General features: G+C 41.3%; 3 protein-coding genes across 10 annotated transcripts in view; 2 read left to right on the top strand and 1 right to left on the bottom strand.

The window, feature by feature from the left end:
• Positions 1 to 1,238: 1,238 nt before the first annotated feature.
• On the top strand, positions 1,239 to 6,587 carry LOC131562574 (thiamine transporter 2-like). The gene is made up of 5 exons (XM_058812386.1): positions 1,239 to 1,388; positions 1,720 to 2,536; positions 4,020 to 4,212; positions 5,704 to 5,845; positions 6,386 to 6,587. The coding sequence occupies exons 1-5, from the start codon at positions 1,239 to 1,241 to the stop codon at positions 6,563 to 6,565; spliced, it is 1,482 nt and encodes a 493-aa protein (XP_058668369.1). The 3' UTR covers positions 6,566 to 6,587.
• Positions 6,588 to 8,985: 2,398 nt separating this feature from the next.
• Positions 8,986 to 18,786, top strand: LOC131562457 (thiamine transporter 2-like). The gene is made up of 6 exons (XM_058812203.1): positions 8,986 to 9,420; positions 11,227 to 11,383; positions 13,281 to 14,097; positions 16,087 to 16,279; positions 16,782 to 16,923; positions 17,687 to 18,786. Exons 2-6 carry the CDS (start codon positions 11,234 to 11,236, stop codon positions 17,807 to 17,809), a joined length of 1,425 nt encoding a protein of 474 aa, XP_058668186.1. The 5' UTR covers positions 8,986 to 9,420; positions 11,227 to 11,233; the 3' UTR covers positions 17,810 to 18,786.
• Positions 18,787 to 20,824: 2,038 nt separating this feature from the next.
• AGFG1 (ArfGAP with FG repeats 1) overlaps positions 20,825 to 22,461 on the bottom strand; it is a 35,513-nt gene continuing 33,876 nt past the window's right edge. For 6 of the 8 annotated variants that reach the window (XM_058811949.1, XM_058811951.1, XM_058811955.1 and 3 more), the window contains 3 exons: positions 22,204 to 22,362; positions 21,496 to 21,587; positions 20,825 to 21,121 (listed from right to left, as the gene is read on the bottom strand). In XM_058811949.1, coding sequence (XP_058667932.1) covers positions 21,062 to 21,121; positions 21,496 to 21,587; positions 22,204 to 22,362 — 311 coding nt within the window. In that variant the 3' untranslated portion in view covers positions 20,825 to 21,061. The remainder of the gene's footprint in view (positions 21,122 to 21,495; positions 21,588 to 22,203; positions 22,363 to 22,461) is intronic. The other 2 variants (XM_058811950.1, XM_058811952.1) reach the window with 1 other exon arrangement.

Here is a 22,461-nt window from a genome sequence, read left to right as displayed (position 1 = left end):
GCTTGGGCCACCTTGCCATCTAGTGGTTCACACTGCAGAGCTGACACAGAGCTGGGTTCCTTCGTGCTGCAATCCTGTAATGCCCATGCTTTTGGCCTTTATGCACCAAAGGAAGAACTTCAAATTCCCTTGGATCTGCACTCATTTCTTAGAGTGTCAGGCTGTCAGTAAAACGTGCTGTCATAGCATGAAGTTAGAAAAGAAGATGCATAATGCCTACTGCCTTGTACATATCACATCCTATAAAAAGGGTCCTCTGCCCATCCTATCTGAAGTGATATACTCATCAGGACATGACTGCTTTGGCCTGAATAGACCTTCCTTCAGCTTTTACAAAAAAATTTTGTGAAAAAACACTCCTTCATTTTAAAGATTTTTATAAGATTCATTTTCTGTCAAAAAAAGAAAGAGTTATCAGTAGGGAAGTAGATAAAGGTCAAAACTGGAGTGATAGAAATCCAACCTGCTAATATACAAAGTCCAAAGGGCTCCAAAAGATAAACTGCATGCATTAAGGTTCTTGACATTGCCTATACTAACATGAATATGGATGTTAACTTCCTTTGCATGTCCCCTTTACACCCATTTTTACTTTTGTTTGGGCTCTGTCCAGCAGAGTTGCAAATTTTAATTTATTCAACCACCTCACCTAGTGACAAGAACAAAAATACCTGCTTCATTTCATTTCAGCATGAACTGTTAACCTTCTGTGACCATGTTTATAAATGGAAAATATGATGTCTGTATCCAAAATGGACTTCTCATGCAGATAATCCCAGATGAGAGTCTGGCTTGATATAATTTCTGTATTTCTTAGCAGCTCCATCTGCAAGGCTCCAGAGTTATCTTTGTCATATAAAAGGTGCTTGGCTGTGATCAGTCACGGAGTCAAGGGAAATCTCAGTACTCAACTGTCTTCAGCCACTTCAATCTAGAAAGGCTTTTCCTGTGTTTATCTTGCTCAGTGCAGATAGAATGACAGGGTAGTTTGTCTTCCAGTTAAGGATCTTCCAATTCATTTTTTATGCCCTTTCTACAAAGAGAGCAGCAGACAAATGTAAGGAACAGCTATTCACTTTAACATGATAAATAAAAATTCTTTTGAACCATCAACCTCTAAAGAGTACTCCTTAGCATTAGAAACCACAAAATAAAAATCAGTTACAAGATCTCTTTGCACTTGCATGGGCAGTGTCATTATTCTAACAAACTTTATCTTCAGCTTTGCTGTAGAGGCCATGGGCTGCTGGAAGCAAGAGAAAACCAGCACCTGGTTTTTTCCCACCCTGATCCTCTGCCTCTATGGATTCTTCTACATGATGAAACCATCAGAACCTTTCCTAACACCCTATCTAACAGGACCAGATAAAAACCTGACCACAGATGAGGTATGGCTTTATTCTATGATTTATTTTAACTGTATTGAAAAGAGAAATGGAAAACACTGTTTAATTTTTTTTAAAAGGATGAAAATAAAAAAAAAAGCACAAATTTAACTAGCTCTGACAGGTTGCAATTTGCAGCAGACTGCATAAATAAAATATCCATTTAACGGATCCAAGATCCATTTGCCTGCCCAACAGTCCCATGCTGATTCAATGTGGTTGTATATTTTATGAATTCCTTCAGAGAAAAAACTCCCCTCTACAACACCATTTAAAATACATGAACTTCCTTTCCTCAACAATAAGAACACTGACATCTCCTCTTCTGTTCTAGGTTACCAACCAGATTTTTCCAGTCTGGACATACTCCTACCTGGCTGTCCTTTTCCCAGTGTTCCTGCTCACAGATTACGTGCGCTACAAGCCCGTCCTCCTCCTGCAGGGCCTCAGCCTCATCGTCACGTGGCTGCTGCTGCTCTTTGCACATGGAGTGGTGGCCATGCAGCTGGTGGAATTCTTCTATGGCATGGTCACAGCCACCGAGGTGGCCTATTACGCCTACATCTACAGCGTGGTCAGCAGCCAACACTACCAGAGGGTCACCAGCTACTGCAGGAGCGTCACTCTGGTGGCAGCCACCGTGGCCGCCGTGCTGGGACAGCTGCTGGTGTCCTTAGCAGGCGTCTCCTACTTCCACCTCAACGCCATCAGCTTGGCTTCCGTGTCCTTGGCGTTCGTGTGCGCGCTCTTCCTGCCCATGCCCCAGAGGAGCATGTTCTTCCACAGGAAAGATGCCCCTGAGCCTGTGCCAGAGCCTGGCAAAGGGCTGGCCGTGGGCACTGCCCCCAGGCCCCAGAGCTGCCAAGAGGAAAGGAGCCCTGCTGCTGCTGCCGGGGCCCCGAGCCCCCAGCCCCAGGCCGGCAGTGCCGGGCCCCACAGGCACCTGCTGGGCGTGCTGCTGCAGCTGGGCAGGGACCTGAGGCACTGCTACGGCTCCCGCAAGCTCCTCTGCTGGTCCCTGTGGTGGGCTCTGGCCACGGCCGGCTTCAACCAGGTGGTGAATTATGTCCAGGTGCTGTGGGACTTGCGAGCCCCCTCGCACAGCTCCGCAGTGTACAATGGAGCTGTGGAAGCCATAGCAACGTTTCTGAGTAAGTCAGTGTTTAAACATTGACCACAATGACAGCCTCTGAAGTTTCACTTTAGTAAACTTTCTAAGTGCCATTCCATTACAGGCGCTCCAGGGAGCCAGTGCACACCCTGTGCATTCCAGACCTAGGTCTTTGATGTACAACAGTTCAAATGTGAGTTATGTTAGTTTTTCTTTTATAGCCGACAAATAACTGTATTTTACCAGTATGCAGAAAGTGTGCAAGTCACACAGACATTGCATCTAGCTGGTAAATCCATTCAGAAGCACCCCTGTTTCTTTGGATGAGGCTACTGTGTGTTGGTATTTTTTCCCCCAAATAAAATATTGCATTGTTTCTATAACAGTGCTATCAGCTTACACAGTTAAGAGAAATTTTCTGTGAAAATTTTACACAAAATGAACATAATCCTCTCTCTTTTTTTTTTTTCCTAGTGAAACACCCTTGTGCAACCAGACAAAAAGAAAAATTTTAGTCGTTGCATGATACAAAAATTTTCAGGGGAAAAAAGACCCTATGAATCCTTACGATACTGATCTGAACCATTCCATTTTTGTACCAGGAGCATTGCTCACATCACACATGCAAAGTGAGGTTATCAAAAGGTAACATCAGAGGATACCACCCTGCCTTGGTTCACATTGTGCTATTGTAAAGAACTTGCACAAGATGTGGGGGTGTGTTTTATCAGGAAAAATAAACACATCTGCACCACACCTAATCATTCAGGTCACCCTTACAGTCTTTAAGGAGAAACAGATACCACTCTTGCAGCAGGCAACTAAACAGACCACATGAATCATGAATTTGAAGACCTCCTGTAGTATCTACTCCTTGATGAATTTCTCTCTCATGGACTTGCCTAGTTCTCAGTGTATAAGTATAGAAGTTTTTAAATATAATTTATAGAAGTTTTTAAAAGGGTCTGGGACCCCTAAGATGGGCAGCCAGGTGGCTCTACTTTGCAACAGATGCATCTTCTAGGAGGTCCACAAAAAGCAAACCTATCCTTTCTTGTTCCTTGGATATACTTCCTTGATGCCTCAAAACTCACTTTTTTGACAGTTTACCTCTCTATGAGGTGCACAGAGCTAAACTGTTCAATAGAAGGTTTACTAGCCTAACTAGGAGAAGGTGGAAGAATTTCCTTCTTGAACTCCAAACCATGTTCCTAATTCTCTCCCCAGAGAGCCATGCTGTGTACAGACACCTAAATAATGAATCCTCCTACATTACAGTAAATTTATCCTGTGAAGTGGAATAAAGCACTAAGAATGGAATGGCATAGACTTGATATATGCTGTTGTCTTAAAATGTCCAGTCATCTGCACAGCTGCAGAAGCCATCAGAAATGCTTTCAAACTTCAGACTACTCTGCTTCATTATTCAGCATTGCCTTTTGGTATGTGAGTGTGGCAGGACTTGGTCATACAGGCTGTAGAGCAGATACAATATTTACACATATTTTTTTGTCTTTTTCTAGGCTCAGTAACATCTTTCCTGGTACAATATATGCAGATTAACTGGGACCATTTTGGAGAACTGGCTTTAGGGATCTTCTCTGCAATAGATGCAGGTTGTCTGTTTCTCATGCATTTCTCTACCAGCATCTGGACATGTTATGCTGGATATCTCATTTTCAAGGCATGCTATGTGCTCCTCCTGACAATAGCAACGTAAGTACAAAACATCACAATGCATCATCCTCATCATGCACAGAATACTGACCCTACTCTGAGTTTGCTTTGGGCATCCTTTTCCTCAGAGGTAGCTGACCTAATGCTTGACATAACTGTTTAGGTAAGGACAAGAACACTTAAATGTCTGGTTATGTTGTTTTCATTCTTCCAAACAACCAGGAGAGAAAAATTGTCAAAAGGACATTGAACATTTACCTAAGCAGAAATTAAACAAAGCACAAGGTAATTTTGTTACTAAAGGCAATGGTAACTGCAAAATGTAGAAGCCATTTTCCTCCTTCCTGGCATGAAAGATGAAAAATGAGCAACAGGGACAAGCATACCTTGACAGCCATCCTTTAGGATCACCATCTGCCTAGACCCCCTACTGATGACCCTTTTAGCATGTCATGAACTGCTTGAATGCAGGAAAAGACTCCACATAAAGTGTACCCTAACATAATTTTATACAATTGATCATAATGATATTAAGATGTAAAGAAGGAATAAAAAGGAGGATAGGACATATAAACTCAGATGAGATCTCATAGGAGACCAAGCTATTCTGTTGTCAGAAATAGAAATACATAAATAATATTAACAACAAATATTTCGTCCTGTGTAATAAATATAAAATGTTATTGCTCCAGTAATTTTCTTGTTTGGAATGTCTTGAGACATACCACACTATTTCATTAACAAAAATACTGGATGCATTTTGTGTCAAACTCCAAAATTAATCAGATACCACTTTAAAAAATTGCTGACATTATAATGCATGGCAAGGTTATGCCTATCTTGAAGGAAGCCAAGTGAGCTCTTAATTGTCATTTTTGTAGATTGTTATTACATTATAGTTAATTACACCTGGACTATTTCAATATATTCTAAAAAAAATCCCAACAAAGTAAAATCTTGCAAAAAACTCCCAAGCTAAAATTATTGAAAATGAATCCTGAAGTAGTAACACCCTTTTGTTTGTATAGAAACTTTGCAGGTGTATATTGTGAAGAAAGATGTTTTGATTATTGTCAAAAAAGATATTGCAAGTAAAAATCTATGGGCTCTTGACAGAAATAAATAGCAAGTTACCTCCACTGTCAAATCACAAAGCAAAATGTGACTTATTACCATGGATAGCTTGGTCTCTGAAAGCTTCCAGCCATGGACTCTCTACAGCCTGTCTGGCATAGTCTGTGCAGGCAGAGAAGGAGGAAAGGGGAAGGGTACAGAGAGCTGACATTCTACCTGATCATCTGAAAGCAGGGCTTAGAAAAGCAGTCCATGCAGGTCAAAAAAACCCATTAAAATACACTATGATACCCAAGACTTTTTTTGTTTTAGAGAAAGCAATGAAGCAAACAAACAAAGAAGCACCATTTCCTCTGTCCTTGATGGACCATCTGCATGAATCACTTTCTCTTCATCAACTGCTAGACAGCAATAGCTTTCCCAGGGGCAGTGACTAACCTGCCAGTTTCCTGTTAGGTTCCAGATCGCCGTCAATCTGAGCATGGAGCGCTATGCCCTGATGTTTGGATTCAACAACTTCATTGCCCTGCTCATCCAGACCATTCTCACAATAGTTGTTGTAGATTCAAGAGGCCTGGGACTGGACATAGTGACTCAAGTAAGTGCAGTTACCTTACTTTCCTACTTACTGCTCAGCCAAGTCATCTTCAAAATTCCTATGCTAAAGGACAACTTAATTATCTTTCCTCTATAGAAATCCAGACATCATTCTTCCCTTTTGCCTTTTAATGCATTTAGGATTACTGATGCTGGACTGTTACTTTTCAAAGGGAGAACATAACTAACCAGGCCCTGCTATCCAACCAGTTTTAATAGTTAATAGGACACCATCCTCTCTTCCCAAAAGCTCAGACTGGTTTGGTCGGATGCAGAATGGGAGTTCAGGACTGTTCTTATCCCTCTCCCTGTTGGACATTTGTCAAGAGGCGCAAGGAATGGAAGGGCAGTTCTTCATTTCACAGTTATCTGCTGTATCTCAGCAAAAGCTGAGATTTTGCTTAATCACAAAGCAAAAACTCAAGTGTAGAGAAACTGCCAGAACACAAGAAAATCAGAGTGACTCTCATCTTCAGAAGAAGCAGCATTTCTCTAATGTGTTTTTCATTAACTGTTCTGCCTTTTTCTCCTCCTCTCCCAGTTTTTAATTTATGGCAGCTACTTCGCAGTCATACATGGGATTTTCATGATCAGAAGCATTTGTGTGCTGGTTTCATGCAAATGCCAAAGGAAAATAGTGAGATCTTGCACAGAGCAGCTGAACCAGGCTGAGCACGAGTCAAGAGAGCAGATTGTCACAAGCCACATGACATGGCTGTAGGAGGCAGGCAGGCTGGAGAAGGGCTTCTCCTGGGAGAAGGGCTCCCAGCAGGAAAGAAGAGCAGCATGCAGGGAACAGCAGTGCAAGAAGAACGTTCAACTGAGCCCTGAAAAGAAAAGCTACGCTGAATCATTCCAGATCTTCAGCACAACATATGCCAGCAGAGAGCTCACCAGAATGGCACTGTGCCAAGAATAAAAGATAAGTTTCTTTAGATTCTTATTTACATGTATATAAATAGCTTAAGGGCAGTAAGTTATACACAGAATCAGAGCAACCACCTTTGCCTCCCCCCATGCATGATGGCAGAGAGCAGAATTCACCCTGCCTTGCTCATTGTAGCTCCTGAATGTGGTGCTGGCAAAGCTGCTTCTGTCACATTTGCTGATGCAGTGGCTGAGGGTGTGTCTCCCCTTTGCACAGACCTTGTTCTGAACCAAGGAAGAAAAGATCGTGTTTGCATCATTCTATTCTTTCATACCCACTACAGGCAGATGGGGGACAGGCTCCTCCTGTCTCATCCACAGCTCTGCACACAGGCTGCAGAAAGCTGGGCTTGCACAACCTGTCCTGGGAGCTTCACTGCAGCACTGCAACATCACAGTTATTGCTTGGCCCACATTTGAGAGCTACAAACACTGTGCTGACTTCACAGCAACCTCTGCTGAGAAGAGAATAATTCCAGAGTCCAAGCAAAAGGCAAGAGCACCTTTGTACTTCCAGTAAAATTAAACTCAGGACTGGCTATCTTCCTCTTTCAGCAGGAAAAAAATAATATGAAAGGGCTTAAGTAGCACAGATTAAAACCAGAGAAGGACATTGTGGAGAAATTTAGCTGATTCCACAGAGGAAAATTCCAGATTAACAGGAATATCCAAGATTTATAACTGAAACAAACAGTGAGCATCATGTGTGTTTTTGAGTGCCAAGTGAGGGAGGTCCACTGATCTTGGCCAAGAATTTGGCAGGATCAGCCAAACTCATGTCAAGAAGCTCCAAGTCCTACAGCTAATTTTGTCCAAAGGACAGTCCAGAAGAAGAAAAAAGACACTAGAAATGAGTTTGCATAGTGAATGTCTAATTTAATATGAACCATATTCATATGCTGAAGTTATTTCTGTACTGCTGTTTGCTTCTAGCTTCCAATATCTACATCTAACTAATAAAAACCACTTAGCATTTACAGAATATTTTTCCTGTAGAGACACAAGCCATCATTTGTACAGATACCAGCTTTTCATACCACTGTGACACACTGCAACACAGACAAAGTGCCCAGAGGCAAGGACAGGACCGAAGCAATTTGTTTCAAGTCACAAGAAGAATCAGTAGGATCTGACAAAATGAACCTGGCTAATTTTTTAGGCCTTTTGTTTACTACTGTGCATTGTGGGGACATTGTCTGTTTTAAACTGGCTCTAAGCAGAACAGTTTAATCATTACAGTCATAAAAATAGGAGATGCACTTAGTCTCCAGTGGCAGTTCATTTCTTACTGCAGAACTGAGGGCATGATGCTCCTGCCTGAAGAAACAGGGACAGAATCCAGGAGAGTAAGGACTATTTTTCTCTTCTCCCTTGTGAGTAGCAATCTTCTTTTGAGGCATTCAGTTTAGAACTAGATGTCAGTCCCGGACTAGAAGTTAATAAGAGCTTGTGTTTAAATCAAAAAGAGGAACTTCATATTTTCAGTTCCATTCTTATGTTCTGGCTAGAGCTAACTGCTCTCTGTGTCTGTAGGATGTCACTGAGGAGCAAAGGACCGAGCAGACACAGTGTATTTCGCTTGCAGCTTTAGAGAAAACCATCTTCAGAAAACAGATAAGACTTCAAAGAAAAAATCTATTCCTATTCTCTCTAATCTCCAAAATAATGATTCTGAGGTTGGAAGCTGGCAGGAAGCATTATGGGGGAAATAAGGGAGGAAGATGAAGGGCAGAGGCAGGTCCAGCTCTCCTGAGCATTTCCTGCCTGCTTGCACCAATTTCAGCCCTGAGGGAACCTCCCATACCTGCAGGACCAGACCAGGCTCTGTCAAGCTCCCAAAGGGCCTCTCCTGCCAGGGCCTCAGCTTCTGCTCCCAGCGTCAACACACATCCTACCAACAGGTTTCAGGGTGAACTCCAGCCTCTGATGAACCTTGGAAGATGCAGGCAGTACAGTCTAAAAAAAAAATGGGTAAAGGAAAGCAAAGCAGCAGCATTTCTCTGAAACAAGCCTGGTAATTTTTTAGCTAAGAACCTAGATTTAGCAGTTGAATTTAATCCCTTTGTCCTATAGAGAAGTAATTCCAGGCTAACTAATAGTAGGAAGCATTTGCTGTCCCACCTTCCATAGCCCCAGCAGAGCCAGGACAGTCAGAGATGCCCTATGAGCCCAGAGGCCTCTGTGCTGTGCACGGGACAGGGGCAGTTAGTCCAAATTTTAAAACTGGCTATCTGTCTTTCCATAAATCAGAGACCAGAGCTTTTAATGGTATTTATTAACAGAAAGAATGCAATCATTGCTTTCTTGTCACAACAGGTCTTATTAATCATTAGCTACACTAAATCTTATAGTTTTATCTTAAAAACAGAACTCAGTTTGCTGACAAAACGCATAAAGAACACTTTCCCTACAATCTTCATGGACAAGTTCTGCAAGAAAGAACAACTATGACAAGTTGCTGTTATTATTATTATTTAAATTCTGATAACATTTTCAAGTTTAGAAATAACTTCTTGGAAAAAGTTACAGAAATATCTGACTACCACCAGCTCGAAAGGGTGGTTTCTCACTTCTCTACAAGACAAAGTCATCCTAGGAAGAACTGCACCTGAATCCACAGGAAATTCCCCACAGCCAGAGCCTTGACAGGTAATTCATCATTTATTTGGGAGTGTGCTGGCTACTCACTTGCTCAGTGCATTTGGAGGTGATGCAAGATTTATGGAGATGTTGCTGATCAGTCCAGGGCTTAATTTTTTATATTTTTATCACATTTCAAATAAGGGCTTGAGTTAAAGATACTAGAGACTAAATTGTAGTTACAATTATTTGTAGGAGAAAGATGACAGAGACAATTTTTAAAAATCAAGTTACAAGGTTAGGGCTGCTTTTTCTAACATTCCTCTGAGGTCACACAAATATTGTCTTTATAACATATGATTTATACTAAGTTTTAATGGATATCATCTCAGTGCAAGCAGAAGCACTTTTTCAAAAGTGCCTGCTATAGAGTGGAATTCAGCAATTTAAGATACACAGCTTGTAGCAGCATGATTAGACATCAGCTAGTGCTTTGCTTTAACTTGCTTATGATTGAAAACACTGTTTCACTTATTTCAGGATCAGTGAAATTGACTTTTTAGCACAAAAGCAGTAAAATAAACTTAAAAAACCAAATCTTTCTCGACTTCTTTTTGCTGCCAGCTACACTGAAGAAACAAGCCTCTTTTTCCTTTTGGTCATCACTTTCAAAAGTGAAGTCAATAGTTCTCTATTCTAAGTCTGAGCAGGTACCATGAGCAGATAGTTTCTGGGTCTTTCTTTACCCTCTCCAATGACTGGAGTGCAAGAAACATGGTGAGTGTTAAGGCATTTTTAAGAAGCTAGGATCAAAATGGGTTGAGCTCCCTGATAACTTTTATTGCCATCAAGAACATTTGCATGGTCACTGTGTAAAATCAGTCAACAAAAAAATCAAACAGATTTGCAAATCAACAGACAAAAACCTCCTTGAGCATACAGAATGAGCTTTGATCTCACACTTTGCCCACCCATTCACTCAGAAATGAGGCTATAATGGAACTTTATTCTTCTGCTACAGCACAGCCACTGAGCCCTAAGCACGTCACTATGAACAGCCTTTGAGTTTACCAGGGCTGGTGCACCTTGATCCAGTTGCTCATTTCCAAACTGCAGCTGTGGAGCCAGGCAGGTTCAGTGAGGGAACATTGGCTTAGGCATGTGGCACAGGTGGAGCCACGCACTTCACTCGTGAGACAGAAGTGACAATGCCCTTTATCAATATAACAAAGTTCAGTGGTAAATGTGACAGTGGTTTAACAAGACTCAACAGGAAAGTGTGCTTGATTTAGTGCAGAGATGGCAAGATCAGGTAAAACTTTCAGAGAGACCCTCCTCCTAAGTCACTGGGCTCTAAACTCCTCTCAGAGAGGAGCCTGGGTGCAGTTTAGACCCACTCCTAGTCCCAGATTTGGTCAACTGCTTCCATCTAAAGGGTTATGCAATAAATGCAATAAGTTCTTTATATGATGTAGCCAAGGTTTCAAGGCTGAGCATGCTGTTAATCACTTACCAAGAATGTGTTGCAGCAAAGAATCTCAGCCTCAGGAGCGTGCCAGAGGTGTCCCTGCCCAAGAGGAGATCCAGGAGTGCAGCTCAGTGCAGGAGAGCTTGAGATCAATGGTTTGGTAACATCTGCACACCAGCCAGACATCTGAGCCACCTCTGCAGGCAGCCCTTGGTTGTCACACTGCCACCTGTCCCCCTAAGTCCAGTTACACTGGATGCCACCACCACAGCCCTCACTGGTGGTTATGGCTGCAGGGGAGTGACTGTAGGTTTAGTTAAAATGTAAACTTGAAAATTAATTTTTACCAACTGTGAAGAGCACCTATTCTTCCTTTGATACCTTTTTTTTTTCGTTTGTTTGTTTAGGTAGATTATGGATTGCTGGAAGGGAGCCGTAAACCACAGCTGGATTTATCCCACAGTGATCATCTGTGCAAATGGATTTTTCACCACAATGAGGCCATCAGAATCTTTTCTCACCCCCTATCTAACAGGACCAGACAAAAACCTAACAGCTGAAGAGGTATGTAACTATTCACTTAAGCAGTAACTAAAATGCTTAAAGCATTAGGTCTTACAGCAGTAACTGAAGGGAAGATGAAGTGCATTTTATCTAAAGATCCATATTTAAGATGATTTTGGAAAAGAGTAGGGAGTCACCTCTTTGGCAGGAGGTCCAAATTTTAAAGTCCCTACATTCTCAGAACTTTGAAACCCCTTTGATGGTTGATATTTTTGGCAAAATCAGGTCAGCTAGTTCCTCTCTCCACCCCAGAGGAGACATTTATTTATACTTACCATGGAATTGATTACACTGACAGAATTGATTTCAAAACATAAGAAAGCTAAGCAGCCTTCCCAGCTAAGCAGCCTTCCCCTTATGAGTTGTAAGCTTATTTCCTATATTTCATGCATTCATTAACCTTTGGAGGTTAAGCCACATTCAGAAAAATTGGGGGTTTTTGACAAAAAACATGCACTCCAAGCTTCCTTGCTATGTGCTGTGTTCAGCACTGGCTGCTTCAGGAGTACACCTCCCAGCAAAAGGGGACATGGTTAACACGTGGCTGAGTCATGGAGCTAACGGTATAATTAGAAAACACAGGCTTGCTACACCCACATACAGCTAATATGAGGAACAGTCATTCCTGATGTGCAGTAGCAAATGTTAAGGCAGAATCCACCAGCACACTGTGAACCCAAGGTTTCTGCTGAAAAAAGGTATTTGTGGTTTAGGTTGTCAGGGAGTCTTTTTCTCCCCCCTTTTAATATTGTTTTGTAACCACAAGGGAAAGCATTATTTCTTATATAAATCACACAGATAGCATCATAGAGTGCCTTAATTCTGATTTCAGCAAGAATCCTTAACTCAAAATCAAGCAGAGTACAGATATTGTCTCTTTCAGCCAAACTCACCTCCAGTGAGTTAATTCAATGAGGTAATTCTAAATTCAGAGAAACAAAAGAAGTCACACAGAAAGATACAGTGAACCTGCTGCTCACTATGCAAAATCATTCCAGTACTTGCTCAGAAGTAAAAAACATTCCTCCAGCATTTGATACAGTTCCTTTCTAGTCTAATTGCTTAAGCAGAGAACAAGAGATAGGAATGGATACCTTAGCAGGCCCCACAATTACTGGGCAAGACCTGTCCAAAACAGGCAACTTAAGAGTCACAGAAGAAGGGTGCTTTGCGATGTGCATCTATAAGGATACCTGCCCCAGGTGTGCCCAAACTGCCTGGGCAAGCACTGAGCTTTAGTGGCAACCACAAACAGCACCTTCCAACTCAAAATCAGAAGTTTTAGAAAAAAAGAGAAAGAATTTCTTCACAGGGCATCTATGTATTGAACTCCATCTGAAACTTACTGGAAGACTTCTTCAAATTTACTTTAAATCAGAAAAAAACATAAAAGGTGCTGTACGCTAGTAGCAGTTACACATTCTGTGCTGTTCCAATTCCCCTTTGTAAGAAGCACATACTTTTTTTTATCTCTACCTAACAAGGGAAAGACGTGACCAAAGGTATACACGTTAAAACAAGCCTTCATTTTCAGATACTGGAGGGAATAGGATTTGAAACCAGAGAGACATCAGACACAAAGTCGTAATTGCTTTAAACAGTTGAACATCAAAAGGTGCCTTCTTCATAGGCCTTTACTGGAATTACTTTTTAAGCCAATCTGTTTCTTTAGTGGAGCATAACGTCACTGTCTTTAGTCCTTACATAGTGAAGTCACAGTGAGGTAACTAAAAGCAGTTTAAGCCTGCACTGTTCACACATTCCAATGTTTCATATCATCAAAACTATGTCATTTCAGCAGTAACACCATCAAAAACCATCCAAGAGGGTATTTCAAACACATGGGGGGTTGGGGCTGTTTTGTTTGTTTAACATCTCCTCTTTCATTGTGTTCTAGGTTACCAACCAGATTTTTCCAGTCTGGACATACTCCTACCTGGCTGTCCTTTTCCCAGTGTTCCTGCTCACAGATTACGTGCGCTACAAGCCCGTCCTCCTCCTGCAGGGCCTCAGCCTCATCGTCACGTGGCTGCTGCTGCTCTTTGCACATGGAGTGGTGGCCATGCAGCTGGTGGAATTCTTCTATGGCATGGTCACAGCCACCGAGGTGGCCTATTACGCCTACATCTACAGCGTGGTCAGCAGCCAACACTACCAGAGGGTCACCAGCTACTGCAGGAGCGTCACTCTGGTGGCAGCCACCGTGGCCGCCGTGCTGGGACAGCTGCTGGTGTCCTTAGCAGGCGTCTCCTACTTCCACCTCAACGCCATCAGCTTGGCTTCCGTGTCCTTGGCGTTCGTGTGCGCGCTCTTCCTGCCCATGCCCCAGAGGAGCATGTTCTTCCACAGGAAAGATGCCCCTGAGCCTGTGCCAGAGCCTGGCAAAGGGCTGGCCGTGGGCACTGCCCCCAGGCCCCAGAGCTGCCAAGAGGAAAGGAGCCCTGCTGCTGCTGCCGGGGCCCCGAGCCCCCAGCCCCAGGCCGGCAGTGCCGGGCCCCACAGGCACCTGCTGGGCGTGCTGCTGCAGCTGGGCAGGGACCTGAGGCACTGCTACGGCTCCCGCAAGCTCCTCTGCTGGTCCCTGTGGTGGGCTCTGGCCACGGCCGGCTTCAACCAGGTGGTGAATTATGTCCAGGTGCTGTGGGACTTGCGAGCCCCCTCGCACAGCTCCGCAGTGTACAATGGAGCTGTGGAAGCCATAGCAACCTTTTTGGGTAAGCAATCATTAGCAGGTACTTGTAACCCATCCTGTGCTGACGGACTCTTCAGAAATGTGTTTGGTACCTTTCCACCTCCTATGAGAGCTAAGTAAACAGACAGAGATAAATAGTGTGCAAAGCATGATTTTACTATAAACTTTTACAGTGGGCTCTTCAAAATTAGTCTTAAAAACATATATAAATAAGCTTTTTCTTCTTAGAGGAGACTCATTCTGCCAAAATGTTTTAAGATTACTGCTCTGTTTAGACCACGTCTTTAACCTTAAGTAAGCACATTAAAACTGTGCAATGATATCTTCCATATTCCTCCTTCAAATACACCTTAAGCTGGCTGGTTTAAGAATTAAAAGAACATGTTAACAGATACACTCCTCTAAGTATTACTCAGAGCATACTGTGAAAATGTCTATTTAGACACTGGATTAAAAATCATTCCAGTCTTAGTGCTCCTCAACAAATATCCTGAATACATCTGTGTCCTGACTGGCATGTTTGCCACAACTAAGGGGTTGTACTCAATGCCTGTATGGGCCATTCTCTTCAGTGTTTGACTTGATGGTCCTTGTGGGTCCCTTCCAAGTTAGAATATTTTGTGAAACCATTTCTGTGATGTGAGAGCACTGTAATTGTTTACCCTTGAAAACCAAGTAATCTTATTAATGTGCATAGAGACTTGAAGGGGAGGAGCCAAGAGGCTGGAACCATGCTTTTCCCAGTGGTGGCCAGTGCCAGGACAAGAATCAAGGGTCACAAAATCAAGCAAAGTTCCACTTAAACACAGAGAAACATTTTTATTCCAAGGGTGATTTTAAACAGGAACAGGTTGGCCAGAGATGTGGACTCTCCATCCTAGAGTCAAAACCTAGGCACAATCCTGAGCAGCTTCCTTTAGCTGGCAGCTTTTAACAGGGCCACGTGACCTCCGTATCTTCCAACCTCAGCCATTCTGCTTCTCATTATTTACCTGGTCCACCCAAATTCCATTTCTCTTTAGCCACAGAAGGGTATGGGTAAAGTGAAACTTCATTTACATGGCTGTACAGCACCAATACAGCCTCCTTATGGAGCTCCCATTTACACAGCTGTCTCTCCCTATATTCCAGGAGCTGTATCCCACACTGCTACAGGCAATTGTCAGGTTACTTTTCCTCCCTGCAATCAGCCTGAAATTCCATTTTACTGAAGCTACTCCAGAACTTCTGACTACTGCTTTGAACAGAGTTCCCAAAGTCTTTCTTGCCCTTACTTGGCATTTGACACACCTTCAGAGTACAGAAGACACTCACAGCACTGGGAACCAGTGCTCATGGTTACAGAAGACATTAACCACTGGGAACCACTGCTCACGGCAGGGATGGACCAAAGGGATTGGTTTGCTCCAGTTTCTGGAATTCTGATGAAGAATACATATAACCAGCAAAAAAAGTCCAGTTTTTCTGCTAGCCCACCTGAGAACATGGGGTTTGCTACACTGTAATTGACTCGAGTAAGGGTTTTAACATGTGATGGCCAATAGGACATTGACAAATGCAGTTTCATAAGGCTTTTCATCCGAACCTGTAAATACACTTCCAGTAAAACAAAAAAGGCATAAAGTGCTAAGATTTTCTTTCCATAAAGAACTTCACATGAAGTAACTAAACTCATTATACATATTTTGACAGAAAATGCTTGGTGGGATTGTTCTTCTCTTTGCTCATAGTTGTCTAAAAACAGAGCCACAATAGATAGTGCACTGCTGCCTCCAGCCTTAGGCATGAGGCACTTTCCCAGAGCACTTCAGGCAGTGAAAGGTCTAAACAAGGAAGAAAACATCCAAATAACAGAAGACTCCCACATCCCTAACAAGAAATATGATCCATACCATTACCAAAGTCCACTGTGAGCAAGACTGAAGAGCTCCTGGCATGATCCAATGACAGTTATGCAACGGCTCTCAATGATAATGTTTCCAAGTTTTAATTACTACTTTTCAATTTTTAGGTTCAGCAACATCCATGGCAGTTGGATATGTCAAAGTAAACTGGGATCTCTCTGGAGAACTGGCTTTGGGAATTTTCTCTGCACTGGATAGTGGTTCTCTGCTTCTTATGCACTTCACTGACAACATCTGGGCATGTTATGCTGGTTACCTTGCATTTAAAGCTTGCTATATGCTTCTTATAACAATAGCCACGTAAGTACAACACACAACTCTTCTAACTAAATTGGATTTAAATCACTGTCAAATTTTTATATTTATCAAAATTTTACTGGACGTTTCCCTAGGTATAAATACAAACAGGTTATGACAGCAGCATATACTGTTACTAGCCTGTATAAAACTGGGTTAAATTATATGACCTAACCATTACAATAGTACACTCCAAGTGAGAACAAGGTAGCTTCTGCACTTGGCCATTCACTAACCAATGCATGAGTGTTCTCAAAATGATCCAGTGAATATACACAGGTATTTAGCAAAAATATTCACTCAAGGGTAAATAAGATGCACAAAAGTCACAAAGCCAGAAAAACCAAAAATATTTCTGTCAAAATGAAGCTGATAAAGCTTAATAGCCAAGATTAAAGTGATCTTGTACTTTGAAGAGTGCACTGTGCCCATTAAACTGTTCCCATAAGTGCATCCACCCGTCCTTGTTCTCCACAGTTTTGTAAACATATGCATTCATTGTCAGGTTTCAGATTGCTATCAACCTCAGCATGGAGCGTTATGCTTTGATGTTTGGCTTCAACAACTTTGTTGCACTGGTGATTCAGACAATTTTAACTGTTGTTGTAGTAGATTCAGGAGGTCTGGGACTGGATATCAGCACTCAGGTAAGCCACTGAGTCCCACTGCTTAGTTCCCCTACTCTCCTTCAAAAGCAGGTTCTACTCCAAGATTAGCCTGTGGTAATGTGCAAGCTCAGGACAGTTACTCACCTGGAAAGTAACTCATTTAAAGTGAACTGGCTTGAACTACTACAACCTGCTTGTCCTCTAGGCCTCCCAATACTGGGATGACTGGAAAATATTCTGTGTTCACAAAACAGAGGGCAAAGGTGACCACCTATTACTTTGGGTATTCTTCCAATTCAAGGCTTACTATTCACAAGTTTATAGTCAAAATACCCTAACCAGAAGCAGGAAGCCAGTTGAAAGACAACCTATAGGTCTATTATTAGGGTAATTCTAAGTTACATAGTTCCAGTGGACACACCTTTAAAGTTACTGTAATTCTGGAAATTAACTCATTGCAGTTCCCCATTAAATTTCTAAAATTAGTTTAAACAGAGACACAAAATGAGTCTAAGACTCTAGGTTTCATGTTTCCAGAAAAAAGACAAAGTGCAAGACAGCTGTCCTCCCTTACTGAGGTGGGGAAGGACATATCAGAACCTTGTCTCCCCCTTTTACAACCACAGAATTTCTATAGTGTAAAGTCAAGCAGTCCAGACTTCTTGAATCCTCTCAAGATGGGGTCATTCTGGGCACATGTGACAGGGAAGGGAAGGCAGCAATAGAGAGACACCCCTTAGAGTCAAAAACTGTTTTTCCTGTTAGATAACTACTCTTCTCCCTCCCCACCTCCATTTCCCAGTTTCTCATTTATGGCAGCTACTTCGCAGTCATAACTGGAATTTTCCTGATCAGAAGCGTGTACACCATAATTTCCATCAAATGCAGAAATACAAGTGTGGCTGCTGAAAGCACTGCCCCTTAACAACCAAGACAAAAGCAATGGTTACAAGCAACAATGCAGAAGGCTCCGTCATCTGGACAAGAAATCAAGAGGAATGTAACATTCAATCAAGGAAAACTGGTCCAGGTTGAAGCAAGCTGTTCATGAGCCTACTGCACAGAGAGCTTTGTCAAATGCAGAATGATGCATTTGCTCCATTTTCTTCACCAAAAGTTTAATACAAACATTCCTCAAACAGTCTTCTAATTCAAGTTTAGTGATCTGACATACAAATTTCTATTAAGGCTCAGTGAGCACAAGGACATACAAATACCTGAACCTCACACCAGAGGAACTCACAGAATTCCTGGACTTTGCCTTCTACTGAGTATTTCAATTTAAAGCAATTTATTCACTGACAGAAGACCATCAAACATGCCCAGGCAATCTAAAGCAGTTGAACCATACAATGACTTGTCAGATAATTTGTCACAGAAGCCTTTGGAAAACTTCAAGGCTTTTTCAACTGGACATCACATTTGCCTTACAGAGCTCAGGATGGTCCTGCAAGTGTAGCATCTTCTTACACTTGTAACAGCTGATGTTTAGGACTGAAGTCTAATTAAGAGGTCTCCATATTAACTTCTGTATAAGGGGCCTAGAGTTATCAAGTGAAGTGCTTTGATGCTAAAACACAAAAATACAGCTTTTAGGCAACTATGCTATTTGCATGAACAATTAAGGGAATAACTGCAGAGATCTCCATGATAAAAAACATTTAAAATCAGGGGTGAAAAATTAATTTTGTAAATAAAGCTATTTTAAAACCTAAACAACTAAACACCAATGGTGCCAGTTAATGCTCAATATACAGAAGATTCAAAACAATACAAGATCTTCAGCTTATCTGGAATTGGACAAATCTAAAATCTGTGAACACAGACTAAAGATGTGTGCTTGTGTGTAGTTAAAGTTGCAAACCTTTTATCTGTCATAAGTCAGTTATGAAAAATAAAGACTTCTACAGCATATTCTAAACTACATGCCTTGCATACTTCAATCAGTTTCAGTATCTCAGCAGTAATATTTGGATTAGAATAATCTCTATAGATGCTGATATCATTAGCCCTTGCCCAAAGCCTAATTCACACCACTGTAAGTGAAGAAGGCACAGAATTGTTGCTCTTTCATAACACTTTTCATCTCATTGACAAGACATGTCTTTGATTCGGTCCAGTTCTCTGCACTAGGCATTTTTAAGTACTCCACAAGCCCAGCTGAACCCTTGCAGTTCTCCACTCTCTACTGCATTTACCTCATACTATCCAAAACAGCCAAGGCTGGGGAACAGGGAGAGCTACAACTATTTACACTGTGCTAAAATACAGTGGTGAGAGTAAGGGTGTTACTAATACCCTGCAAACCTCCAGTTGCTGGGGATTTCTTCAGTGAATTCCTCAGAGGATGTTGGGAACTGAACACCACACTGTTGAGCAGTCTCCATCAGAAACAAAAGAGAGCCTTCAAGCCTGTTTTAAATATACCAACAGGACAAAACCAGACATTTAAGTTCAGAAAACTTGCAGTATGCTTTATGAGTTGCCTGTCTCCAGCTTGGTATCTCCAAAGTTTAAAAAACAAAACCAAAAAGAAATTACAATCCCCACAGGCAGGCAACAAAAGTCAAAAGCATCAGCACAAATGTTTTTACAAGCAGAGGTCAAACCTTTCAGATGCCCTAGAAAAACCTAGCCAACATTCAGGCAGTCAGTTACAAGTGAAATGTGTTACCTTGAAGAATTTTCATGTTTATCTCAAATGGACTCGCATGTTCTTTTTAAAAAAAGTCAATCTCACCTTATTTATTCCTATTATCCTAAAATCTGTTAGAATTTTATTCTCCAGCTGGTCAGAAACCTTTAAGCTTGCAGTTTATGTATTCACAATATACTTACATTATTTGCTTAGTTCCAGTATTACACTTGAACTGTAGCCAAATTTACGTCTGTTTAAAACACCAACTACTTTGATGCAGTTATATTTTCCTTGAATCTTATCACTGTTACAGAGGAAGACAAAGCCAGACATTTTCCCCCTACAAGTTTCACTGTAGAATGGCACAAAATATTTCTGTAAATTAAAAAAATAAATTTAATATTCCACAGGAGCTCTTACTGATAGGTATCAGTTTTTAATAAAGAGAGGGCTGTTACATCTGTGGTCCCTTGGCCTGCTGTTACACACTCTGTTCAGAGCACAACTAAGGCCTGTCATTAGTTACCCATAATAAGGTGTCCTTTGCTGCAAACCTCCTCTCCAATAACTACCCTTCCCAGTGCTTCCAGTGTCCTTCATGACACACTCTATGCAAACAATCCAAACCTCACCTAACACTCTCCTGTGTGACAGGTCACTTCACTTGAGCTAGAACAGTGAGCTTCATCACAAGGGCAAAAAGAAACATCCAAGTGAGGATGTGAAAATTTTAGGCTTAGCTCACCTTTAAACACACTGCTTTGGACACTTCATCTGTATACAAGACACAGTGTGCACATTTTCATCCAGTACATGTTACTGCACAGAAATAATGCTACACAGGGGTTTTTTTCTAATATTTATTTTTTCACCTGCAAACTGTAGCAAAACATGATCAGCTTTATTATGCAGACAGGTATCCCTCTAACATTAGAGATTTAGGCATGTATAAATAGAAGAGCTCTTAGGAAAGGAAAACATTTTGAGAAATGAACAAACCTTCAATTTAACTTCGTGACTTCCAATACCAATGGTTAAAATGATGCAGCTCATTCATTCCAAGAGATACAACAGCACCTTAAAGTGGCTGATCTATTCCCCAGTAACATTTTCACATAACAATGTGTTAAAGTTACAAATACTGATATGCACAAATAGCTATTTTCTAAGAAAAATATGTACAGTACTGCAGCATAATGAGTGTGGTATCTGCAATAACTTATTAGCCAATTGTAATACACATGATACCGCTACTTTGTACCTGCCACTTCACAGGTTCAAGGATGTTACCACAGCCCTCTGTTTTGCACCTTATTACCTCGTGGGGGGTTGCTTTTCTTGCTTTTTGTGTCGGGTGGTGTTTTTTTTTTTTTCCTTTTTGAAACTTTTTAAAGGTACACAATGCAGGCTTTTATTTTTACTTCTTAAAGACTTCTTTTGTGTTTAAAGCTAATATCAGTGAAACAAGACAACAGTGCAAGAGGCGCAGAGATGTTATGTGACCACATAAGAGTTCTTTTGGGTAAAGTGTCTATAAGGCTATAAGAAAGGATTGGTTGATGAGCTTCCTGTTGGAAATTGTCCTGTTGGTGCACCAGCCTGGGGGAAAAGGAACAAAGAAAAATAAGGCAAGAATTTTAAGATTATTTTTTCCATACTGTAAATAATAAATGCAGAATATATTTAAAAAAAATAATCTGCTGGGGAGTACTTCTGTTTTATATTGCAATCTGCTTTCTGCTGCTTCTCTGGAATAACACTACTCTGGGAACATGTATGAAAGTACTTCTGCTTTGTCTGAACATCCTTACAAATGGCATAAATTCAAATAGTGAGCTGCAGTTAGGAAAGTCACATGCTTCCCTCCATTATAAAAAGCAATAAAACTTCCTAATATTTGTCTATCTCTAAATTAAGTGTTACAGACTATTCTTCTTTGGACATACAGAAGTCACTGACATGCAACAACTCACCATAAAAGGGTTACTAGATACTCCAACAGCTGCAACTTGTCCAAAAGGAGTTACTACAGGCTTTGCTTGCCCAAATGTAGCAAAACCTGCTCCTTGGAAAGAAAAGCAAAATAATATTAATACTAGTAAACAATGTTCAAAGAGTTCTTTGCTGCAGCTCCCAGCCAAAATTAAGTGTAAGTTTGAACTGCAGAATCAGCAGGACTGATCCTACTTAAACATGATCAGGAATGCAAGTGTCAAACACTGTGGCTGAGCTTTTTGGTTTTTTGTTTGTTATCAACTGTTCACAACTCACCAATCTCCAATTTCTACATATGCACCTTTTTCAATGTTATATCATATAAATTCAGGGATAAAATGCTTTCCAATTTTCTCTTGCCTGTGTTCTATGAAGTTAGAGGAAGTGTAATAGTATGTTGCAAACATTTCCAAACAGCCCTTCTTGCCTAAAACCCCTTTAAGCCTGGGAATACTTACCATTTTAGAATGGGATTCTGGTAAAATTTCAGTTTGGTAATTAGGCAATTGCACACAGCCAAGTCAGAAGACTCATCTACAGAGCCAGAACAGTGTGGGAACCCTTCATCAACATTACTATCAAGTTCATGTAGAAATAAATATCCACCTGTTATTGCCAACTTATAGACAGAGCATTTTCTCCATGTTTCTGATTTAGACAAGGTTATCTAAAACATGCACACCTACCATTTGGCTGCTGAGCAAAAGCAGTCTGTTGAGGGAAAGCTGCCTGGGTTGGGAACGTGGGCTGCTGGAAGTTGCCACTATAACTAGTAGGAAGACTGTAGGAGGCAGGAGTTCCAAATCCTGCCGGCATGCTCATGGATGCAGTACCAAACGTTGCTGCTGGTAGGCAAAAAATAACATGCAATTATTTGTAAGAAATCATTTTTTTCACGAAACAAATTACTATAAGGCCATGTTAAAAGTCTTCTAATGCCCTAT

This window comes from Ammospiza caudacuta, chromosome 11 (assembly GCF_027887145.1).
Source record: "Ammospiza caudacuta isolate bAmmCau1 chromosome 11, bAmmCau1.pri, whole genome shotgun sequence".
In the NCBI taxonomy this organism is placed as follows: Eukaryota; Metazoa; Chordata; class Aves; order Passeriformes; family Passerellidae; genus Ammospiza; species Ammospiza caudacuta.
This window is presented reverse-complemented; position numbering and strand designations above follow the sequence as displayed.

Excerpts from the sequence above, each read along its gene's own strand:
- LOC131562574 (XM_058812386.1), top strand. The coding sequence starts at position 1,239 with ATGGGCTGCTGGAAGCAAGAGAAAACCAGCACCTGGTTTTTTCCCACC. Across the intron at positions 2,537-4,019 it reads AGCCATAGCAACGTTTCTGA|GCTCAGTAACATCTTTCCTG; the intron begins GTAAGTCAGTGT and ends GTCTTTTTCTAG. Across the intron at positions 4,213-5,703 it reads CTCCTCCTGACAATAGCAAC|GTTCCAGATCGCCGTCAATC; the intron begins GTAAGTACAAAA and ends GTTTCCTGTTAG.
- LOC131562457 (XM_058812203.1), top strand. The coding sequence starts at position 11,234 with ATGGATTGCTGGAAGGGAGCCGTAAACCACAGCTGGATTTATCCCACA. Across the intron at positions 11,384-13,280 it reads AAAACCTAACAGCTGAAGAG|GTTACCAACCAGATTTTTCC; the intron begins GTATGTAACTAT and ends ATTGTGTTCTAG. Across the intron at positions 16,924-17,686 it reads GACTGGATATCAGCACTCAG|TTTCTCATTTATGGCAGCTA; the intron begins GTAAGCCACTGA and ends TCCATTTCCCAG.